This window comes from Danio rerio, chromosome 22 (genome assembly GCF_052040795.2).
Source record: "Danio rerio strain M-AB ecotype USA chromosome 22, GRCz13ab, whole genome shotgun sequence".
NCBI classification, from domain to species: domain Eukaryota; kingdom Metazoa; phylum Chordata; class Actinopteri; order Cypriniformes; family Danionidae; genus Danio; species Danio rerio.
Window position 1 is genome coordinate 5,476,171 of NC_141042.1, and position 20,589 is coordinate 5,496,759.

General features: G+C 35.9%; 1 protein-coding gene across 4 annotated transcripts in view; it reads right to left on the reverse strand.

Moving 5' to 3' along the window:
• The window catches only part of zfr2 (zinc finger RNA binding protein 2), a 46,080-nt gene that overhangs the window by 17,456 nt on the left and 8,035 nt on the right, over window positions 1-20,589 (reverse strand). For all 4 annotated transcript variants that reach the window (XR_015521453.1, XR_015521452.1, XM_087303373.1 and 1 more), the window contains exons 4-9: window positions 20,079-20,294; window positions 16,513-16,856; window positions 13,555-13,737; window positions 7,635-7,866; window positions 1,840-1,988; window positions 1,521-1,640 (exon numbers count right to left, since the gene is read on the reverse strand). Coding sequence is in view for 2 of the 4 variants with exons in the window: in XM_087303373.1 (XP_087159499.1) it covers window positions 1,521-1,640; window positions 1,840-1,988; window positions 7,635-7,866; window positions 13,555-13,737; window positions 16,513-16,856; window positions 20,079-20,294 (1,244 nt within the window). In the remaining 2 variants the exon portion in view is untranslated. The remainder of the gene's footprint in view (window positions 1-1,520; window positions 1,641-1,839; window positions 1,989-7,634; window positions 7,867-13,554; window positions 13,738-16,512; window positions 16,857-20,078; window positions 20,295-20,589) is intronic.

Genomic DNA, 20,589 nt, shown 5'->3' on the forward strand with positions numbered 1-20,589 from the left:
GGGGAAAAAAAAAAACTGATCAATGGCGGCAGGTTTTACGTTTCATAATGTTGATTTGAACTGTTGTAAACTTACTCATGAGGTTATATATACATTTTGATAAATAAATACATCTTTAAATTTGTATTTAATTAATCATTTGTAAATCGATTAGTTTATTTAATTGTTATTATCATTTAGTTCCGCTTTTGTAGTCCATTAGGTTAGGGTTAGGGTTGTGGGTCTAATTAGAGATGTCAAAATTGTCAACATCGGTACCAATTAGTACTATAATTTTAAAAACGTCAAAACTCATTAGCCAATCAGTAGTGTTTAAGAATGTGCTCAGATGTAAGCAGTAAATGGGCATTTTTTTTATTATTTCAGTATTGACTAGTTCCGAAGTCGACATTTTTTTAGACCTTAGTTACAATATATTTAAAAAGAGTTCACTTTCAGTTCCACCAAAATGTACTGATTAAGAGATTTTAGCCTTTTATTATGAAAAAACAGTAGGGATTAACAGGAATTGAAGCTGCTTAAGCCTGGTTTATACTTCTGCGTCAAGTGACCGGCGTAACTCACGGCACAGGCAACGCGCGTGGCTGTGCATTTATACTTCTGCGCGCTGTCTCTGTCGGTCTGCATTAACACTTCCGAAACGCTAGTTGGCAGTGAGGTGTAAATGTTACTCTGTGTCGAGTTTCTTTGCTTCTGTTTTGCTTTTCCTGAACACTTCCTGGTTGTACAAGTGACTCAAACTCGCTTTTTGAGGCAGGAACCGGCGAACGTGCAACAACTTTAACTAACACAAAACAAAACTTTCCATCCGGAGCTCCTTCACGGGACTCCACACTTAAACAATCGCTTGCGTCATTCGCGCGGCTCTCGGTCCCGCCCAGACTCGTCAGCGCTACCAAGCAGACCAATCACAGAGCTTGCGCTACACGTCGTTGCGACGTGTAGTTACAATTTTTGAGAGGTGCACGTCAGCCACGCCGACGGCCACGGCGAAGGGCTATGCGTCAGCGCCGTAGCCTACGCCGGTGTTTGACGCAGAAGTATAAATCAGCCTTTAGAGACGGGGAGAGGATCAAGAAACATTTATAAGTCTGGGCTTGAACTTGAGACGTTTATATGCGCTAGTAACCCGCTTTTGTTACTTTAATTGACTAAATTCATTTACAAAAATATGTTTTATTATTCACAAGTAAATGCACTTAGGAAATACCAATTTAGTTCAAATGAATTAAGTTTCACATACATTTCAACTAGCTAGTTTTACATAAGATAAGAAAATAGTAACACAAAGCGTGTTGTCTTATGTATAAACCCTCAATTTTCTAAAAATTGTCCCTTATGACTGATTTTATGGTCCAGGGTCACATTTTTAAAAATAGCCATTTAACAATAGTTAAATGTTAAATTAGTAAAAAAACAACAACTGCTTGAATAAAATACAACAAATAAAAAACACAACAAGTAGTGTGTTTTTGTTGTTGCATGCAAGGACCGCTGTTTTTGATTTGATGACGTCTTACTTTGTACTGCAGTCTGTGTCTGCGTCCCTTCAGATGCATGTCTTTAGCGTTGGGATCGTTGAAGCTGCATTCACACAGTTTACAATGAAAGCGAATCACCTTTCCGTCATCATTACGAACCTGAAGAGAGAAAACCATCAATAGATGAACAACATATTTATTCTGATGGACATCATAACAGCCTTGTGAAAAGGATCCATACATAGCTATTAAAGGACATCTATTCGATTCAAACGGATTTAGATTTGAAACATCTGATTTTTTAAGGTTTTTTTTCCATGTAACTAAATATTCCACATTTTGACTGAACGTTTTTCACCTCTTCGACATAATCGTGTCCCACAGGCTGGATGTCTCCTTGAGGTCCTGTAGCGTCTGCATCCTCATCATCGCTGGAAGGGTCTGTTTTGACCACAGGCGGCTTCACCTCCTCCATTTTCACCACAGTCGATGTGGACGGTTTACTGACTGAGAAACAGATTTCACACAGAATTTACTTTATTTTTACACTTTCAGTCAAGTGAATATTTATAATGTAGCCTTGCAAACAACTCCTAAAAACATGATTACAGAAATAATGGAATACCGAATACCCTTTAATTTTATTATACCACGTCAGCTGTATTGGCTATCTATTCTGAATAAAGTCTTAATTACAAAATTACTAAAAATAATGAAATAACGAATATCGTATCATTATTTTATACCATGTCAGCTTTATTGGCTATCTATTCTAAACGATTATGAATTAATTCTCCGCTTGGTCTGTGCCCGAGTCGTACATGTACAGCTGAATGCTGATCCTATCTTAGCTTCTCTCTCTCTCTGTCTGTTACAAACACAGAGCGTGGGAGCTCTTGGCTCCGCCCCCTTGTTACGTTGGGCGGGAAGCCGAAACTAATTTTCATGTGAAGCAACACACCCCTAAAGCAGCAAACTGTGTAAACGCCCACAACATGACACTTTTGAACACATTATAATAAAAACATCTGAACTGTGTGTTGAACTGAGCCTAAACTGCACACTCTAAAGAACCCTAATATTAATAATAAATCATAAAAAGGGGTAAACTATCTGCCCTTTAATATATTAAAAAGGAAGTTTTTTTCCCTACTTCTGCTACACAAAATTGAATAGTTTTATTTCAAAGAATATTTTTAAGCTTTTTGTTAATATATTATTTGTCTGGTTGTTTACGTTGTGATCATATGCTATATTCTCTCTGTACCGAACAAAAATTACAATAATAAGAACAATTGTTCACAAAAATATATTATTTGTCTGAATTTTGCCGACATTCTATCTTTAAAATATGTAGAAATCGTGCTTTTTTTAGACTAATGAGTATTTTTTGATTTCTGAAGTGTTACGGTTGCCGTATCTTGGTGGGATTTTTTGCGTCCCGTTCTCTCGCTCTTTCTCTCTCCCCATTTCTACCTGTCGTATCCTCTAGGTCCGCCTTCGCGGAAGCCGATTGGTCAGGAGACCAGTCACTCATCATTGGGTGACATGGCGATGTCACATATAAGGACGCCAGGGAGAGCGGATGACAGCGCGCTTTTCCTTTGATCCCGTTATGTTTGTTTTTGCCGACATGATTTTGTTATTCGTTAATTTCGATGAACTTTCGTTTGGATAAAGTTATTTAGTATTATTTCAGCCCATTTTGAACTACTTTGTGATTTTTGTACATCTTGTTTTCGATTGTTTGATTGTTACTTTTGGTACAACTCTTACCTGGCAAACAAAAAGAGATTATTGAGAGTTGACTTTGTCCTCAGAGTAAGGTGGACAGGGAAGATGTCGTACGACTTCCATCTTACATACACGTAGTCGATACATTGTTTAAAACACCAGGTAAGAAGTGAATGCCACTTATGTATTTGTTTTGTTTCAGTTCAGAACAGGTAAGATTACGGCGCTCGGTGCTGAAGATTTTTCTTTTCTTTTTCATTTCATGTTTCTAGCGAGGTAAGGGGTTTGCTTATGAGTTAGAATTGTTTTGTTTTATTTATTTCTTTGATTTGGCTTCACCAGCGTCCCCTTATTCTTGAGTTGATCTAATTTTGTTTGATACTTTAATTTGTTACTTTATTATTATTGTAAATATTTTTCTTATTGTATGTATATTTGGCCATTATTCTGATTTCACTTTTTGTACATTAAGGGTGCTTTCACACCTACACTTTTGTTTCGGAACGTATCTCGTTTGCCCAGTTAGCGCGGTTCGATTGGCATATGTGAACAGGGCAATCGCGCTCTGTTTTGCGCCAAAGTAATCGCTCTGAGATCGCTTGAATGAGGTGGTCTCGGCTCGATTGAAACGAACCCTGGAGCGGTTCGATTGCAGTGAGAAAGCGATCCGATCCGAGCGCGGTTATATCACAGTGTTTTACGGATATGTAATAGGTATACGGCTAGATGAAGAGAGAATTATGAGTATGGTGGGAAGTTTCGCGAGTCTCCGGATGCCCGCAAACGAGTGATGATCTCCCGGTAATCTCAAGTCTCCCTCCTGGTCCTCAAATAGGCATAGTCGCGCACCCTTCTCACACCTCCCCACCACATCTCTCCTCAGACACATCGCGCGCGCGCACCCTGTCAATCACCACCAAACCACCACCTCTCCTGACAGCTGAGCGGGACGCTGCAAAATAAACCCTGACACTCTGACCAATGTGAGGAGAGTTTACTCGCACGTGACTTGTTTTAGCTCTTTTGGTTCGATTAGAAACTTTGCAGTGTGAAAGCGAACCGCTCCAAAAGCAAAGAGCAACAATGTAACATTTGTAATCTCTGATTCGGAACAACTGAATCGATTCACAGGTGTGAAAGCACCCGAAATCGCTTTTATTAGCAGTTTTGTTGTTTGTGTCTTTTACTTTCACCCATCATCTTGTAAAAGTACCACATCTTTTAAAATGTTATCACTTTTACCCTAGACTAACATCAAAGAGGTTGTAACAGAAGTAATAAACATAAATATCCCCTCAATAAAAACCTTTACCTCTAATACCTCAAAAAGTAATACTCAAAGTTCAAACCTTTTCTTTTAACATGTATGCAGATACAGTATATACATATTTAAACCTAAGATTTCATAAAACTTGTTAATCAAAGTTGTACGCATATTTAACAGATTTGTATCCATTTTATTCTTGGTTTTATAATATTTTGTCTTGTTGTAAACAGCATAAATCATGGCATTAAGATTCAATTATACGGAACTTGTAATATTTCACAGCCTACCCATGCAATCACAATGTTTATGTAGTAGTTTGCGGTACAATTGCCATCTAAATCTATTAGCTAATAGCTAGCTGAGTAACATTATCTGGAATGAACAACGCAACCCTTTAGAGCAGTAAGATTGAGCAAGACGCTCTGTGTTAATGTCATGCTGCGATCTAAACGACAAGTTGAGCAAATATGACGCCTGAAAAAGTGTACAAGGAGGTTTTCTTCTGCAAATTAGGACGGAAATAATTTATTCCATCCTGTGGGTGATGCAAGAAAGAGGAAACAGCAGCTGTTTTAGTGACTGGTGTGAACTCTGATTGTGCTGATGGTGTGAAAATTGTAGTGAAATTAAGATATTTTTTGGTAATACGAACAAACCAAAAATGTACTAAAAAAAACAGGGTTTAATAAGTTACATTTAGAACTTTTTATGACCTTGATGATACTGAATTACATTTAAAAAGTTACCAAATCTGCCACAAAATCTCACATTTTTGAGTGAGATGCTAATGGTCTAATCCAATTCAATGATTTATGCTAAGCTAAGCTAAAAGTGCTCCTGCCAAACCCAGACATCAGCTGAATGGATTCAAAACTAGTAAAACTCAGCAGTTTAGCTGCAAAATGAGCTATAAAATGAGGCTTTTTACCAAAAAAATTGAGTTTTTCTTCAAGATATTGTAAAACTTTAAGGACCTACAGCAGTCGAGTGTTTGAAATAAGTCCTTTCGTCCAATAATGTGGCTTGTTTCACAAAATTAAGCACACAACATATTTCATACAGCATTCTAATAAGCAGGCGTTGTATCATTACATACTTTATCATAAAAAATTATAATAAGAACTCAGATAAACTATATGGTGTCATGGTCATGTGATTATCAGTCCCGCTGAATTAAATTTTTTATTTATTCAGGACTTCGCATAGACGTATTTCCTCGATTTCTTCAGGGCGTATTTGGTTGTTTTAGTGCAACTCGAAAAAAAGAGAGAGCGCCCTCTGGCCTTCTGGAGGAGGTCTACTGCTTTTTAGGGATGTGACGAGATCTCGAGCTACTAGATCATGCGAGACTTAAATCGCAATGGGATTTCTCGTTGAGATGAAAATTTTGCACACAGTATGAGGAGACACACACCTGTCAGCATCATCACTGAACATGTTTATGCTGTGCGCGAAGAACAAAAAGGAAGCTGTTGCTGAATAAAAGTTCAATTTGTGGAAAGGAGTTTGATTCTCATGGGAAACTGTACAGTGGAGAAGCCAGTCGAGTTCACAGCTAAATATTAAGCAGTGTTTGAATGTCCTTTATGGCAAAATTAAGAATCAATGTAAAAAAACATTTATTAGATGTTGATTTAAAAAAAAAGCACCTAAATTGTTTTGCATTTTGTGATTTTTGTTATAAACTGAATAAAAATAAATTTTTTCATTCAAATATTTGTAAATATTTTGCAGTAGTTGCGTGTTCTTTACTGCATAAAATTTATTAAAATAGAAACAAAATAACATTTATTAGAAGTTGATTTTAAAAAAGCACCTAAATAGTTTTGCATTTTGTGATTTTTTTCAGTTGAATAAAATAATTTCCATTTATTTATTTAATCATTGAAGATTTCTTGAAGTTAGTGTAGAAAAATTACTTAAAGGGGCTAATAATTATGTCCCTAAAATGTTTTTTAAAAAATTAAAATCTGCTTTAAAAGAAATTTCTCCAGAAAGAAAAGACTTTCTCCAGAAGAAAATATTATCAGATATACCGTGAACATTTCCTTGTTCTGTTAAACATCATTTGGAAAATATTTCAAAAAAGAAAAAAAAAATTCAAAGGGGGCTAATAATTCTGACTTTAACTGTATACTTGCAAAATAAACAAAGTTTAGCAAATAAAAACTCAATAATTGCAAATTTTCAAAAATAGCAAGGCGTAATTTTATTTTTGAGAAATAAAAATTAATTTTGCTAACTAAAATAAAGAAGTGTAAAGGGAAAGCAAGTTGAGAAATCAAATTAAATTTGCAAAGAAAAAAAGAACTGCAAATAAAAATCAAGCAGTGCAAAAAAAAAACTAAAATATTTGCAATTAAAAATAACTATATACATTTATAGCATTGCCTTTACAAAACCCATCCAGTCAATTGCAATGCTCGTTTTGATTTGCTTTTTAGTCAACCGTGAGTTTGTGATGCTGTTTTCAATTTGCACTTCATGTTTCTGCGCATGTCACTTTGTGGCCCTGTTTTGACAAGGGGGCAGAGTCAAGGGAACTTGGGCGTTCACAGCAGGCCCAGAGCTGCCTTTATTTAAGCGACGTAATCACTTGGAGACACAGCATCACCGAGGTGGTCTTACAGCCCAGTAGCTCCAGGCCTGCCGTAAACGCCCAAGTTAAATAGATTTAATTATTTTTTTATTGCAAATATTTTAAGTTGTTTTGCACTGCTTTATTTTTAATTGCAGATCTTCTTTGTTTGCAAATTTCAGTTTTATTTCTCAAAACTTAATTTTCCCTTTACAGTTCTTTATTTTTGTTAGCAAAATAAATTTTTATTTCTCAAAAATTAATTTTTGCTTTGCAATTTTTGGAGATTTGCATTGATTTATTTATTTTATTTTTTTGCTTAATACATTTTTTTTCGTTAGCAAAACTTTCTTTTATTTTGCAAGTATACATGGCCCTAGATTGACTCCATACTAATCTCGTGTCTCATCTCGTCACACCCCTACTGCTTTTACATCTGGATACTTTTCTTTTTTGCAGCTTTAGCTAGATCATAAATGTAATATTTTGTCAATTTATCCTTCAGCCCTAACATACAGCATCCCAAAATAAATGTGCCCACGTCTCACGATGTCCTATAAGTGGACTCACTCACCAACAGCAGGAGCTTTAGCAGCAGAAACAGCAGGCGGTGGTTTTTTGACAGGTGCTGCCGCAGGTTTGGGTGGAGCCGCTGTGTGGATCTTCTGCGCTGCTGATGTAGGAGTGGAAGAAGTCGACGCCGCTGGTTTACTAGTGGTTGTCGTCATTGCAGCAGGAGTGGAGCTCACTAAAACCGGCTCCGTGGAAGGGATGGGTTTGCCAAGCTTGGTGTGCAGCTTCACCACCTGCGTAAAAAGATTTCAGAGGTGCATTTCAACTAGTGCGGTGCGACATTGATGCAAAATTTGATGTGCAAAAGCCTGATAAATAATGCGACAACTGAAATGTGTTACATTTAAAAGTAAATATAAACAAAATAAATAAATAACAAAAAATTTACAACTAGATTTGCACCAACTTCAATTTTCTGTAATCCACAACATATACAAAAATAAATTAATAAAAAAAATATATAATAAAAATAATAAAATTATTTATATATATATATATATATATATATATATATATATATATATATATATTAGGGTTGTAACAATATACCGGTATGATGGTCTACCACGATTTGAACGTGCACGATTATCATACCATAAACAATTGCATATCAACGGTTTTAACCCTTAAAGACCGAGACAGCCGCCCGCGGCTAAAAATAAGTATTGCTCTTAAATGTTTAATAACTTTTGATCCGCTGATCAGATTCATACAATTCAAAGATTGGCATAAAGAAGAGAATCTCAGCTTTCCAGTGCTGTATCACATAACATTCGCGGACTCAGAGGCTCCGGAATCAGTGCGGTTACGTCATCAAAATTTGACAATGCTGATTTGATAAAGAAACGCTCGTCACTGTGTCTCCGGACAAACCAGACATGATACATTGATGCTTTGTCCCTCCTCCATGCCCAGATTGGTTCAAACTCACTATATCACAACCAATAAGCATAAGTTTCGCTTTTGTTTGTGGACCATCAATGAGCTTTTTGAACAACACGGAATGAGAGATAGGCATACATTTATGCGCGGCTAAATAAAACGCAAAAAAATTGTTTTGCATGAAATAATTCTCATACTAAGTACTTTTGCATGCACAGCAGCACAGAAACATGACAAAACAGTGACACAGCAAAGACGAACTGCTGCTCTTGCTGTTTTCAAAAGACGCAAATGAAGATGCAGCTGTTTGTCTGCATTGCAGACAACCATATCCAAATCCATATCCACAGACAACCATATCCATGCTGGCACATAAAACCTAAGGATGTTCCATATTGAATCTAGTTTCGTTATGTAACTATTTATAGTATAGTAAATATTTATATCTATTTTTTTACTGAGGATTTGCACCATATTTATTTGGACTTTGACACATTATTTATTATTTTCTTATTTTTTTATTTGTTCATTGTACAAGTGGACACATTCTCTCACCTCAGCGGTCAAGATTAAGTCCTGAAAATCTCAACATGCTTACATTTCTTCATCACAACCTAGACTGAAAAAAACAACGCTTTAAATACATGTTTACAGCCATAAACTTGGTATTGCACTTTTGGTCTCCCATTTATCCTGCTTATAAGGAAGGACAGTTTAAGTTTATTTTTGTCTAATCTTAAAAGACCTTGCTTGTTTATTCCTTCTAATTTAATTTATTAAAATGGGAGATTTTTCAGTTTATTTTTATAAAAGACTTCTATAGTTCTATTAAAATGGTTCTTTCAAAAGTTTGTTGAAATAAAACCTTTGTTCAGTCAGAAAACGTGTTCTTATTCTTTTCAGGGTCTTTGCTATGAGAATTACTATTTAATACCGTATACCGCGAAACCGTGGTATTGTTTTAGACGATTATCATACCGTAAAAAATTCATACCGTTACAACCCTAATATATATATATATATATATATATATATATATATATATATATATATATATATATATATATATATATATATATATATATATATCAGGGCTCGAAATTGCGACCATTTTGGTCGCATATGCGCCCGAAATTTTATCTATGCGACCATAAAATATTTTTGGGAGCATTTCTGCGAGTGCTTAAAGTTGTTGTGTGCGACCAGTTTTTACTGCAAAATGTTCACCACATGCGCGGATTCGGGAGACATTCACGCAGAATTCATCTCTAAGCTCTTTGTTTGCACTTGGAACGGGAAACGCAGCGCTCAGGAATGGTTTTAAACAGTTGTCATGTCGTCTTGCTGCAGTAAACAAATCCAAGTCCGTAATGCTTGCCCCGGCTTCGCGCTCTTCTTATTGGCCCACTGCTCTAGCACTGAACGCGAATGATTGGTTAATATCAGCTGTCAATCACTCAGTCAGCGCCTTCTGGCTTCGGATGACAGAGAGCTGCTACCGCGGAAAACTAAAGCGCTAAAGATGAGATTGAAGATAACGCGGACAGATTTAGTTTTAGAAACCATCTAGTTACAAATAATGACACATCTTACTAGTGATCATGTGCTGAATGTTAATCCACCATCTACACTTTTCCAAGAGTAGAAGACTTCTGTTGGCTTCAAGTCCGCTATAAAAAGTCTGTGGGATGGAGTTTTCAGGTAACTGTTTGCCACATCTAGCACGAGAGCTTCTGTTTAATCCTTCATATAATTGCCAGATGCTCTCCGCCGTGCAAGGGGCAGCTATATGTCAAATTTAACATCACGTGTCGTACACCATCACAAACGGGCTTACACTGAGTAAATCAATATCGCTAACTTACTCATGAAAAGACCGGTATGGCTATTAACATGACGTATGCATACAATAAGGTACAATATGTGTCAAAAGCATCAGTGCAATATCAGACAGCACTTGTGAGAACAGCACAGTTAACGTTATACCGTTCAGATCGTAACAGATTCATTCAAGCAGTGCGTGCAGGGCCGGTGAGCGCTCCGTGCTTTGGTCACTCAGTTATGTTATAAAAATGTATTTTCTTGTGATCACGGGATTTCGTTGAGACATATTTTCCTCACGCACGCATATTTATATTATTATTTCTTTGCTTGTTAGTTTGATTAGTGTTGATTTCAAATACAATAAATCTGTTTGTATAAAACTTGTAGTAACGGTGCTCATAATTGGTGGGTGCGACTAAATTTTGGCTGATGCGCCTAACTTTTTAAAGTTAGGAGCACCGGTGCTACCAAGCAAAAAGGTTAATTTCGAGCCCTGTATATATATATATATATATATATATATATATATATATATATATATATATATATATATATATATATATATACATACATACATACATACATACATACACACACACATATATACATATACACGCACACGCGGCACGCACGCACGCACACGCGCGCACACACACACACACACACACACACACACACACACACACACACACACACACACACACACACACACACACACACACACACACACACACACACACACACACACACACATATAGTTGAAGTCAGAATTATTAGACCCTTTAAATTATTAGACCCCATGTTTATTTTTTTCCTAAATTTCTATTTAAATTTAAAAAGAGATTTTTCTCAACACATTTCTAAACATAATAGTTTTAATAACTCATCTCTAATACCTGATTTATTTTATCTTTGCCATGATATTGGCAGGATAATTTTTAAGACACTTCTATACCGCTTAAATTTAAAAGTGACATTTAAAGGCTGAACTAGGTTAATTAGGGTAACTATGCAGGTTAGGGTAATTACGCAAGTTATTGTATAATGGTGGTTTGTTCTGTAGATTATCAGGGAAAAATTTAGCTTAAAGGGGTTAATAATTTTGTCCTTAAAATGGCGTTTAAAAAATTAAAAACTGCTTTTATTCTTGCCGAAATAAAACAAATAAGACTTTCTCCAGAAGAAAAAATATTATCAGACATACTGTGAAAATTTCCTTGCTCTGTTAAACATCATTTGGGAAATATTTAAGAAAGAAAGAAAAAAAAACTCAAAGAGGGGCTAATAATTCTGACTTTAACGGTATAGGTAAGGTAAGTTTATTTATATAGCACATTTCATACACAGTGGCAATTCAAAGTGCTTTACATAAACAGGAATAAAAAAGACAAGTTTAGGAACATAAAATGCAGACAATAAAAATTATTAAAAACAGATAAAAACAAATTAAAATGAGTTAAAATAGGTTATAAAAGAATGAAAAAGAAAACGAAAAAAATAATAGTGCGATCTGTCGGATGCAGCACAGTGCTCATACAGTAATGGCACAGCTAAACAGATGTGTTTTCAGTCTTGATTTGAATGTGCCTAATGTTGGAGCACATCTGATCATTTCTGGAAGCTGATTCCAGCAGTGAGGGGCATAGTGGCTGAAGGCAGATTCACCCTGCTTTGACTGAACTCTTGGAACTTCTAGTTTATACGATCCTAAAGATCTGAGTGATCTGTTAGGTTTGAATTCAGTGAGCATATCTGTAATGTATTGAGGTCCTTGGCCATTTAGTGATTTATAGACCAGTAATAATACTTTAAAATCTATTCTGAATGTAACTGGCAGCCAGTGTAGAGACCTGAGGACAGGTGTGATGTGCTCTGATTTCCTGCTTCTGGTCAGAATTCTGGCTGCAGCATTCTGGATGAGCTGCAAGTGTCTGACTGTCTTTTAAATAAATATATTTAATTTTTCAGAATAAAAAATCTGAATGATTTAAATTAATAATTAAAAAAAATGAATTATTAAATTAAACATTACTACAACACTAACAAAACATGCTATTTTCAACCATATTATAACTAACATTAGCTCTTTTTTCCTATTTCACAAAAATTACACAAAATATAAGCATATGCTTAAAAAATATGTTTTGATTAATATTTGTATGTGTTGTTTTGTCGTGCAATTTTTTGTTCAATTTTTACATAAATGTTTTGTCATCTTGTTTGATAGGCACATTTGCGATATTTCGATAATTTAAGTTTTCAATTTCAATTATTGTGCAGCCCTAATTTCAGCACAACACATCATATACAAAAAAAAGTCTTTTTATTTCACAATAAAAAATACAGATTTAAAATTAATCACAAATTATTTTAAAATGTTTTTAAAAATCATTACTAAAATAAACCTAAGGCCTACTACAACACTAATATTACGTGTAAAGTCTCACCTCATTATAACTTATTATAATAAAACTTGTTTTTTTTTTAGGCACATTTGCAATATCTTGATAACTTTGATTAATTGTTCAGCCCTAATTTCAGCAATATACAGCACATACAAAAATACATATTTTTATTCTTTTAACAATAAAAAAAAAAATCCAGAACTACTTAAAACTAATACAAAATTATTTAAAGAATTAAATAATCATTACTACAACACTAACAATATCATTTTAAACCATGTTATTATAACTTTATCCGTTTTAGTTTTTCTGGGAAAAAAAAAAACATTTGCAAAATTTTGATAATTTTGATTTATTATCTAGCCCTAAATTTAGCAAAATACAGCATTTACTAAAATAATTAAAAAATGTTCACAATAAAAAGTACAGAATTTGTTTAATTATCAAAAAATTGTCAAATAATTCTTATTAAAATAAACATTACTACAACACTTACAGTATGTGTAATTTCCCACCGTATTATAACAAAATCTTTTTTTTTTCATATTTCACAAAATGTCTACAGATTATAAGAATATGCTAATGAAATATGTTTTGATTAATATTTGCCTGTGTATTTTGTACTTCTATTGTTGCATATACAAATGCTCAGATTCTTCAATCATGCAATATTTCCTACATTTGTGATTATTTTGATATATTGTCCGGCCCTAATTTCAACTAAATAATTGGCAACACTTAAAAAAAGAAGCTGCAATACAAAAACATGTTGAAAAGATGAAGAGTGTTGAAATGAAACATTAAACAAACCTTTTGGTGTTTGGATCCGCGAATGTGCGCAGCGTAAGCGTCGGCGCCGGTGCACGAGACGTCGCACAGTTCACAGCGCAACTGTGTCTGGACGCCACGAGGGCCATTGGTCACCTGACTGCCGCTCTTCTGAGCCGCCTCTTTTTTCTTGTGCTTCTGTCCTTCCAGATGTTCCCGATACGTCTGCGGGACAGCAAAGTAACAACTTTTAATAAAGCAATATGTTTTATGAAAACCAGCGTCAAGAGTTTTTATGGCCACGTATAAACTTCAGGTGAAAGACTGATATGACTAATTTCATAAAGTTCCTGTTAAAGCATTGATGATGTAACGGAATTAAAATACAGTCTTTTAAATAGACCAAAACATTCATTTAGTTGTGTAAGAGTAAATCGAAATGAAAGTCAGTTTAAATGCAAGCGCCATCAGGAGCAGCAGGCGGTTGCAGAAACTCCATCATGCGAACATGCTCAACAGAAATGACTGTGAAGGGCTGATCGATTGTTGCGGTCTTGTTGAGTGTAGCTCTAGCTTAGCTTGCCTTGTGCATCTATCTTTATTCTAAATTTAATTATTAGTCATCATGATTAAATTCTGGTCGATCAAATTAATTACCAGCTCCATAAATCGTACACACCACTACCGTGTGCACATCGAATTAACATCGCAGCTGATATATTTTAACAGCACAGTTGCAAGCACATTTTAAGCTCATCTTTGGCCTGTTTTCTCTGTCCTTTATAACTGTATAACAGCGGTGAAGAGTGGTGAACTGATGACCTTCACGGCCAATCATATCTATTGAGCATATGAACACAATCAGCACTCAAATGTTAGCAGAAAATGGATGTTTTTAAAATTACTTTCACGTATTTACAAAGTGCAAACAGTGAAAAATAAATAAAACTAACATATATAAATATTTATTTTGGCCACAATATTTTTGATTTATTTTAATTTATTTTTTTAAGTTTAAATAATTATGAACTATTAGGGGTGCAACGGATCACGGTTGATTCGTAATGCGTACCGATCACAACCCACATTTCGGAACAGGCACGACTCGCGGATTAATACATTTTTTACTTGTAGATTAATCCTGAATTTGCAACGATTGCAGAGAGATCACCTCTCGCATCATTAAAATTACATGTATCAAAGGATTAAGGCTTTCCTGTAAAACATAACGATGACAGAAGAAATTATGGTGGGTTAATTGGGATGTAGGGGGTTTCTTAGGTTATTAAAGGTGCTTTCTGTCACTACTTGTTTAGCCTGCATTAATGCATTCAGTGTAAGCTGCACGAATAATCATTAAAAGATCGGGATCTCAACACCCACGCAACATAAATTATAAACGATAGTGATTCGCATTGGTTTAATTATCCTGCGAATCGCTGCATTCAAATCTGTTTGTTACAAACAATCAAATAAGGTAAGGTAAAAACTTTATTGTCCCAGTTAGGGAAATTTGTCTTAGGCACTTGCCCTCAGCTGCAGTCGTTACAAACATGGACAAAACAATAAACATACAAAACACAAATAAGTATTTCAATAAAATTTACAAGCCTCACTCCATATACACATAAATAAGCAAACTGATACTCTCAATCTAAGCCACCACTATTATTTAATAGCTTAATGCTCGTAGGATAAAAATAATTTTTATATCTGTTTAATCTACAGCAAGGTACTCCGAATCTATTTATAGTTTAGATAAAACCACTGATGTTTATGGTAAAGATTAAAATCTCTGTCATATCCATTTAACGAGGCTCAAACATTGGGAGCAAATGCATTGTTTAACCAATAGGTGGCGACAACCGGCCATCAAAATACGCCACTGAATAATTCAACAATGATCATCTAGCAATGAAACATGAAGGTTTATGAGTGAATAACTGAATCCTTTATTGAAAATGAGACTACATGAATATGGGTTGTAAAATTTATGTTAGATTTCTAGATTTAACGTCATCAGCAACAGTAGGAGTAACAGTGAATCTTCACAGTACTGAATATTTTACTATTTGTTTTTATTCAGCTGATGGTTTCATCATTTTGTTGTTAATAAAATTACAAGTTTTAAGTTCTGTTTGTTAAAAGCAAGTGTCTTGCAGTAGAGGTCTGCATTCCCGCGGTACAGAGCTGACCACATTTCTGCGGCGCAGGAATACATTTCTGAATAAAGTGCGGGAGCAGTCGGTAATATGTTTAATTTTGCACGGGAGCGGGTGGTCTGACGATATCGCTTTCGACTTCCGAGCGAACGAGCACGCGTATGTATGTGCGAATGAGACAGCATGATGCTGTGTTTAGCTTGTTTGTTGCTGTCTATGTGTGTGCGAATGAGAGAGAGAGCTTTGTGCTGTCTCTCTCTCTCTCTCTCTCTCTCTCTCTCTCTGTGCGTGTGTATGTGTGTTTGTGAATGAAAGAGAGAGTGAGACGCTGTCTGTGTGTGTGTCACTAGCTTGTGCTTGTGTGTGTTTATACACACAGCTTGTTATAGGCTGTCTGGACACTGTATAGCTGGGTGGTTTTCAGTTTTGTTCTCCCCGCATCCGTTAGCAGGAACGGGCACGGCGGGTAGAAAACGGGGCGGGTCGGGCAGCGGGACAACAAATGCTGAATATAAGCGGGAGGGGTCGGGTTCGGGTTCGGGCTAAAACCTGGCGGGTGTGGGCGGGAGTCAAAATTTAGTCCTGCGCAGATCTCTATCTTGCAGTGCTGTTTTTGTAATAAATAGAAAGCAAATGCATTTGTCTCCTCCCCTTTTTGGCTGATCCGAAAAATGTTCCGATCCTTGACTTAAACCATAACATGATCTGTGATCCACTACACTATGAACTGATTATCACAATGCCAGATTTTTCTGCTATTGTGCCGCCCTACATTACAGTAACTTGCCTGTATATCTGTGTCCCTTTAGTGAATGTAAATGTTCATGCATGTGCTCACCTGTGGACCGGCGCAGCTGATCTTGCAGATATCGCAGTAGTGCAGCTGCGGTTGCTTCGGTGGACCTTTAGGCTTCTGTATCTTGTTCTGGTGGAAAGCCGGCTTCCTGTATGAGCTGACAGCAGGACTGGAGACGCTGCTGCCACCGCTGTTGCTCCAGGAGGAATTGGCGAGCTGTTTGGGCGGCTGCTGGGTTTGCTGCGGCGGTTGTGGTTGTGGCTGTTGCTGCGGCGGCTGCAGAGGCGGCTGGGGCTGGGCCTGCGGCGGAGCACACTGAGCCGGCTGATAGTACGAAGGTGTAGATGTGTAACCGCTAGAGTCATAGCTGGAATAGTTGAGACCAGCTAAAGCAAACAAAGAAAGCCGAACCATTAGATGACGCTTTATTCATTTATTTATTTAATTGTGTATGTTTGTACTTTTATTATAGTCGTCTTTAATTTCTTTAGTTTTAATTTGCAAAATGAATCCTCCTTGCCCTTAAGTTTACAATGATAATAAAGCTTGTTAACCACTTAAACTCTGCAGACCCGGTACCGGGTCCGTGACGTCATCGACTTTCGCTTTCAGATTTAAAGGGCTAGCGTTGCACCAGACCCCCGTAAGTGGTGTCGTTTGAAAGTGTAGAATCTATATTTTATGCACATATGCGTCACTTTGGTTTTCATTCTACTGTATATAAGTTATTTAAACTTAAATACACAGTATTTTGGATACCTGAGCTGGGTATTTTACATTGGTTCATTTTCATATTTTTTTATATGACACATGTACAAGTTATAGCTCAAATGAAAGCTCTTGCCGGTGCTCATACGGTTCTAGCATTCTTTTTACTGAATTATATTCATATGCCAAACAGTTGTTGAATGAATTGCGGTGTTTCCATGGCGCAGAAATGTAAACAATACATTTATGATCAATAAGCAGCCCCAGATAGCACAGACAGCTGTCATCTCTTACCTTATGCTGTGCGCTTCAGGGCCATTCTCCTCTGTTTTTGAGGTGATGTGCATAAGTAATCCTTTTATACGTCTGATGTGGTTCAAACACAGTAAATTATGTTTGATCAAACAAAAGAATAGTGAAATATGAAAACAAGGATCGGTCTCTGTGGCTTGTACAGCACCTCTCATCAGTTGGAATGCAATAACTTTTGCATAGATTATGGTAGAGACGTTTTTCTGTTTCCTATGATTACAGACATGTGCAGGAACCACCAATATTAATTACAGCACGCTAGACCACACAAAACCTAAAAGGTACACTTTCAAATTTGAGTTTTTTAAAAAAATACAAAAAGCGCCTCTTTTTTTAGGTGTTTATTATAACACAGACAACATATACAGTTATTTAAAACCCTTTCCATAGTGTTTTATGAAAATTCAAAGGGTTTTATTTAAAATGATACCAAATTTTTGCATTTACACCTCTTTATGTGGATTTGGGAAGCTTTTAAATTTGGGTAGGCAAAATCCAGGCGGAAATTCCCAAATAGCAGCAGAGTTTAACTGGCTAACAAGTTTTTAATTATTTATGAAGAAATTATAATGCTTAATTTCGTTATTTCATCTTCATTTACAGGTAGCAGGGTATTTACAGCTACTGTATATTTCTGTATGTTCGCATCTAGTCCCTTTATGCCTCCTGGCTGCAGTCGCAAACTGCTGTTACACAAAAAAACACGTTCCTCATTCATCAACACCGCTGCGGCGCCACACGTGGAATTAATGGTCATTTTGAAGTGTCACCCACTGCACTGCTGGCTATTTGTGGCATTCGAACCTGAATCAGACCAGCTGCACTGGAGTTTGTTGGTTTGTTTGTGTTGATTGCCATGTGAACTTCTATATGCCATGCTGATATAGATTATATTCAAGGAATAGTTCACACAAAAATGAAACTTCTGCTATTATTTACTCATTCTAAACTTGTCCCAAAGCAATTTGTGTGTTGTTTTTGCTTGTGTTGACTTTCATTTGTCTCTCCTATTATGGAAGATATTTTGAAGACAGCTGAAAACCGGTAACCATTGACTTCCATAATAGAAAGAACAAATACTATGGAAGTCAGTGGTTACCGGTTTCCAGCTTACTTAAAAAGATCTTCCTTTTTATTCAACATAAGTTAAAGTCAAACATGCTTGGAACATATTTTGAAGAAAGAAACTGGTAACCATTGCCTTCCATAGTACCATCGATTAAACATGTTTGGAAGATATTTTGAAGAAAGCTGAAAACCAGTAACCAATGACTTCCATAATATACTATGGAAGTCAATGGTTACTTTTTTCCTGCTTTCTTTAAAAGATATTGCTTTTTTGTTTAACATAAGATAAAGTCAAACAGGTTTGGGAGGTATTTTAAAGAAAAAAAAAACTGTTAGCCACTGACTTCCATAGTACCACCGACTTCCATTTGTTTTTCCTATTATGAATGTCAATGGTTACAGGTTTTCAGCTTTATTAAAAAAAAAAAATCTATCTTTTTGTTCAACAAATTAAGAAAAAAAAATCAAACATGTTTGTAAGATCTTTTGAAGAAAGCTGCAAACCTGCAACCATTGACTTCCATAATAGAAAGAACAAATACTATGGAAGTCAGTGGTTACCGGTTTCCAGCTTACTTAAAAAGATCTTCCTTTTTATTCAACATAAGTTAAAGTCAAACATGCTTGGAATATATTTTGAAGAAAGAAACTGGTAACCATTGCCTTCCATAGTACCATCGATCAAACATGTTTGGAAGATGTTTTGAAGAAAGCTGGAAACCAGTAACCATTGACTTCCATAGTATTCGTTCTTCCTACTAAAGATGTCTCCAAGATGTTTCCAGCTTTGTTCAAAAAATCTTCTCTTTTTTATTCAACATAAGATTAAGTCAAACAGGCTTGGAATATATTTTGAAGAAAGAAACCGGTAACCATTAACTTCCATAGTATTTGTTTTTCCTACGATGAAAGTCAATGGTTACAGGTTTACAGCTTTCTTCAAAAGATCTTCCTTTTTATCCAACATAAGAAAAAGTCAAACAAGCCTAGAATATATTTTGAAGAAAGAAACCGGTAACCATTGTCTTCCACAGTACCATCGACCAAACATGTTTGGAAGATATTTTGAAGAAAGCTGGAAACCAGTAACCATTGACTTCCATAATATTTGTTCTTCCTACAATAGAAGTCGATGGTTACTGGTTTCCAGCTTTATTAAAAAAAAATCTCCTTTTTATTCAACATAAGATGAAGTCAAACAGGCTTGGAATATATTTTGAAGAAAGAAACCGGTAACCATTGGCTTCCATAGTATTTGTTGTTCCTACTATTGAAGTCAATGTTACAGTTTTTCAGCTTTCTTCAAAATATCTCTCTTTTGGTTCAACAGAATAAGAAAAGTCTTTAAGGTTTGAAACCACTTGAGGTAGAGTAAATGGGAAGTAAATGTTTATTTTTATCCATTAACATACAAAAGAAAAGTTTCAAAAAAAGACTAAGCTAAATAAAATAAATAAATAAATAAATAAATAAATAAATTCAACAGAAAACGCTTGATGGGTAAAGTGTTTGTGGCGTACCGGAGTAAGATGTAGCAGCTGTGGAGTTGAAAGAGGAGCTGGGCGTGTAAGTGGAGATGGGCGCTGGGCTTTGCTGAACGCTGGTGGATGTGGGGTAGATGGTGTAGCTGGAAGATACGGAGCTCACAGCGGGCGGAGGTTTCAGGGCTGCCACCTGTCTTTGAACCGGCGGCTGGTTGTACGCTGTGCTTGCCGGGCTGTAGCCACTTTTTAGACCTAAAACAGCAAATCATTTCTTAAAACAAGACGCACTTTTTATCAAAATAGGCTCATTTTACAGCTCCCCAAGAGTTAGACAGTTGAGCTTTACCGTTTTGTAAAGATTCAGCCGGTCTCCAGGTCTGGCGGGAGCACTTTTAGCTTAGCATAAATCATTAAATCGGATTAGACCATTAGCATCTAATTCAAAAATGACCAGAGAGCTTTAATGATTTTCATATTTAAAGCATTTATTTTGTTGTTACATTGCATACCAAGACTGACAGGAAGTGAAAAGTTTTTATTTTCTAGG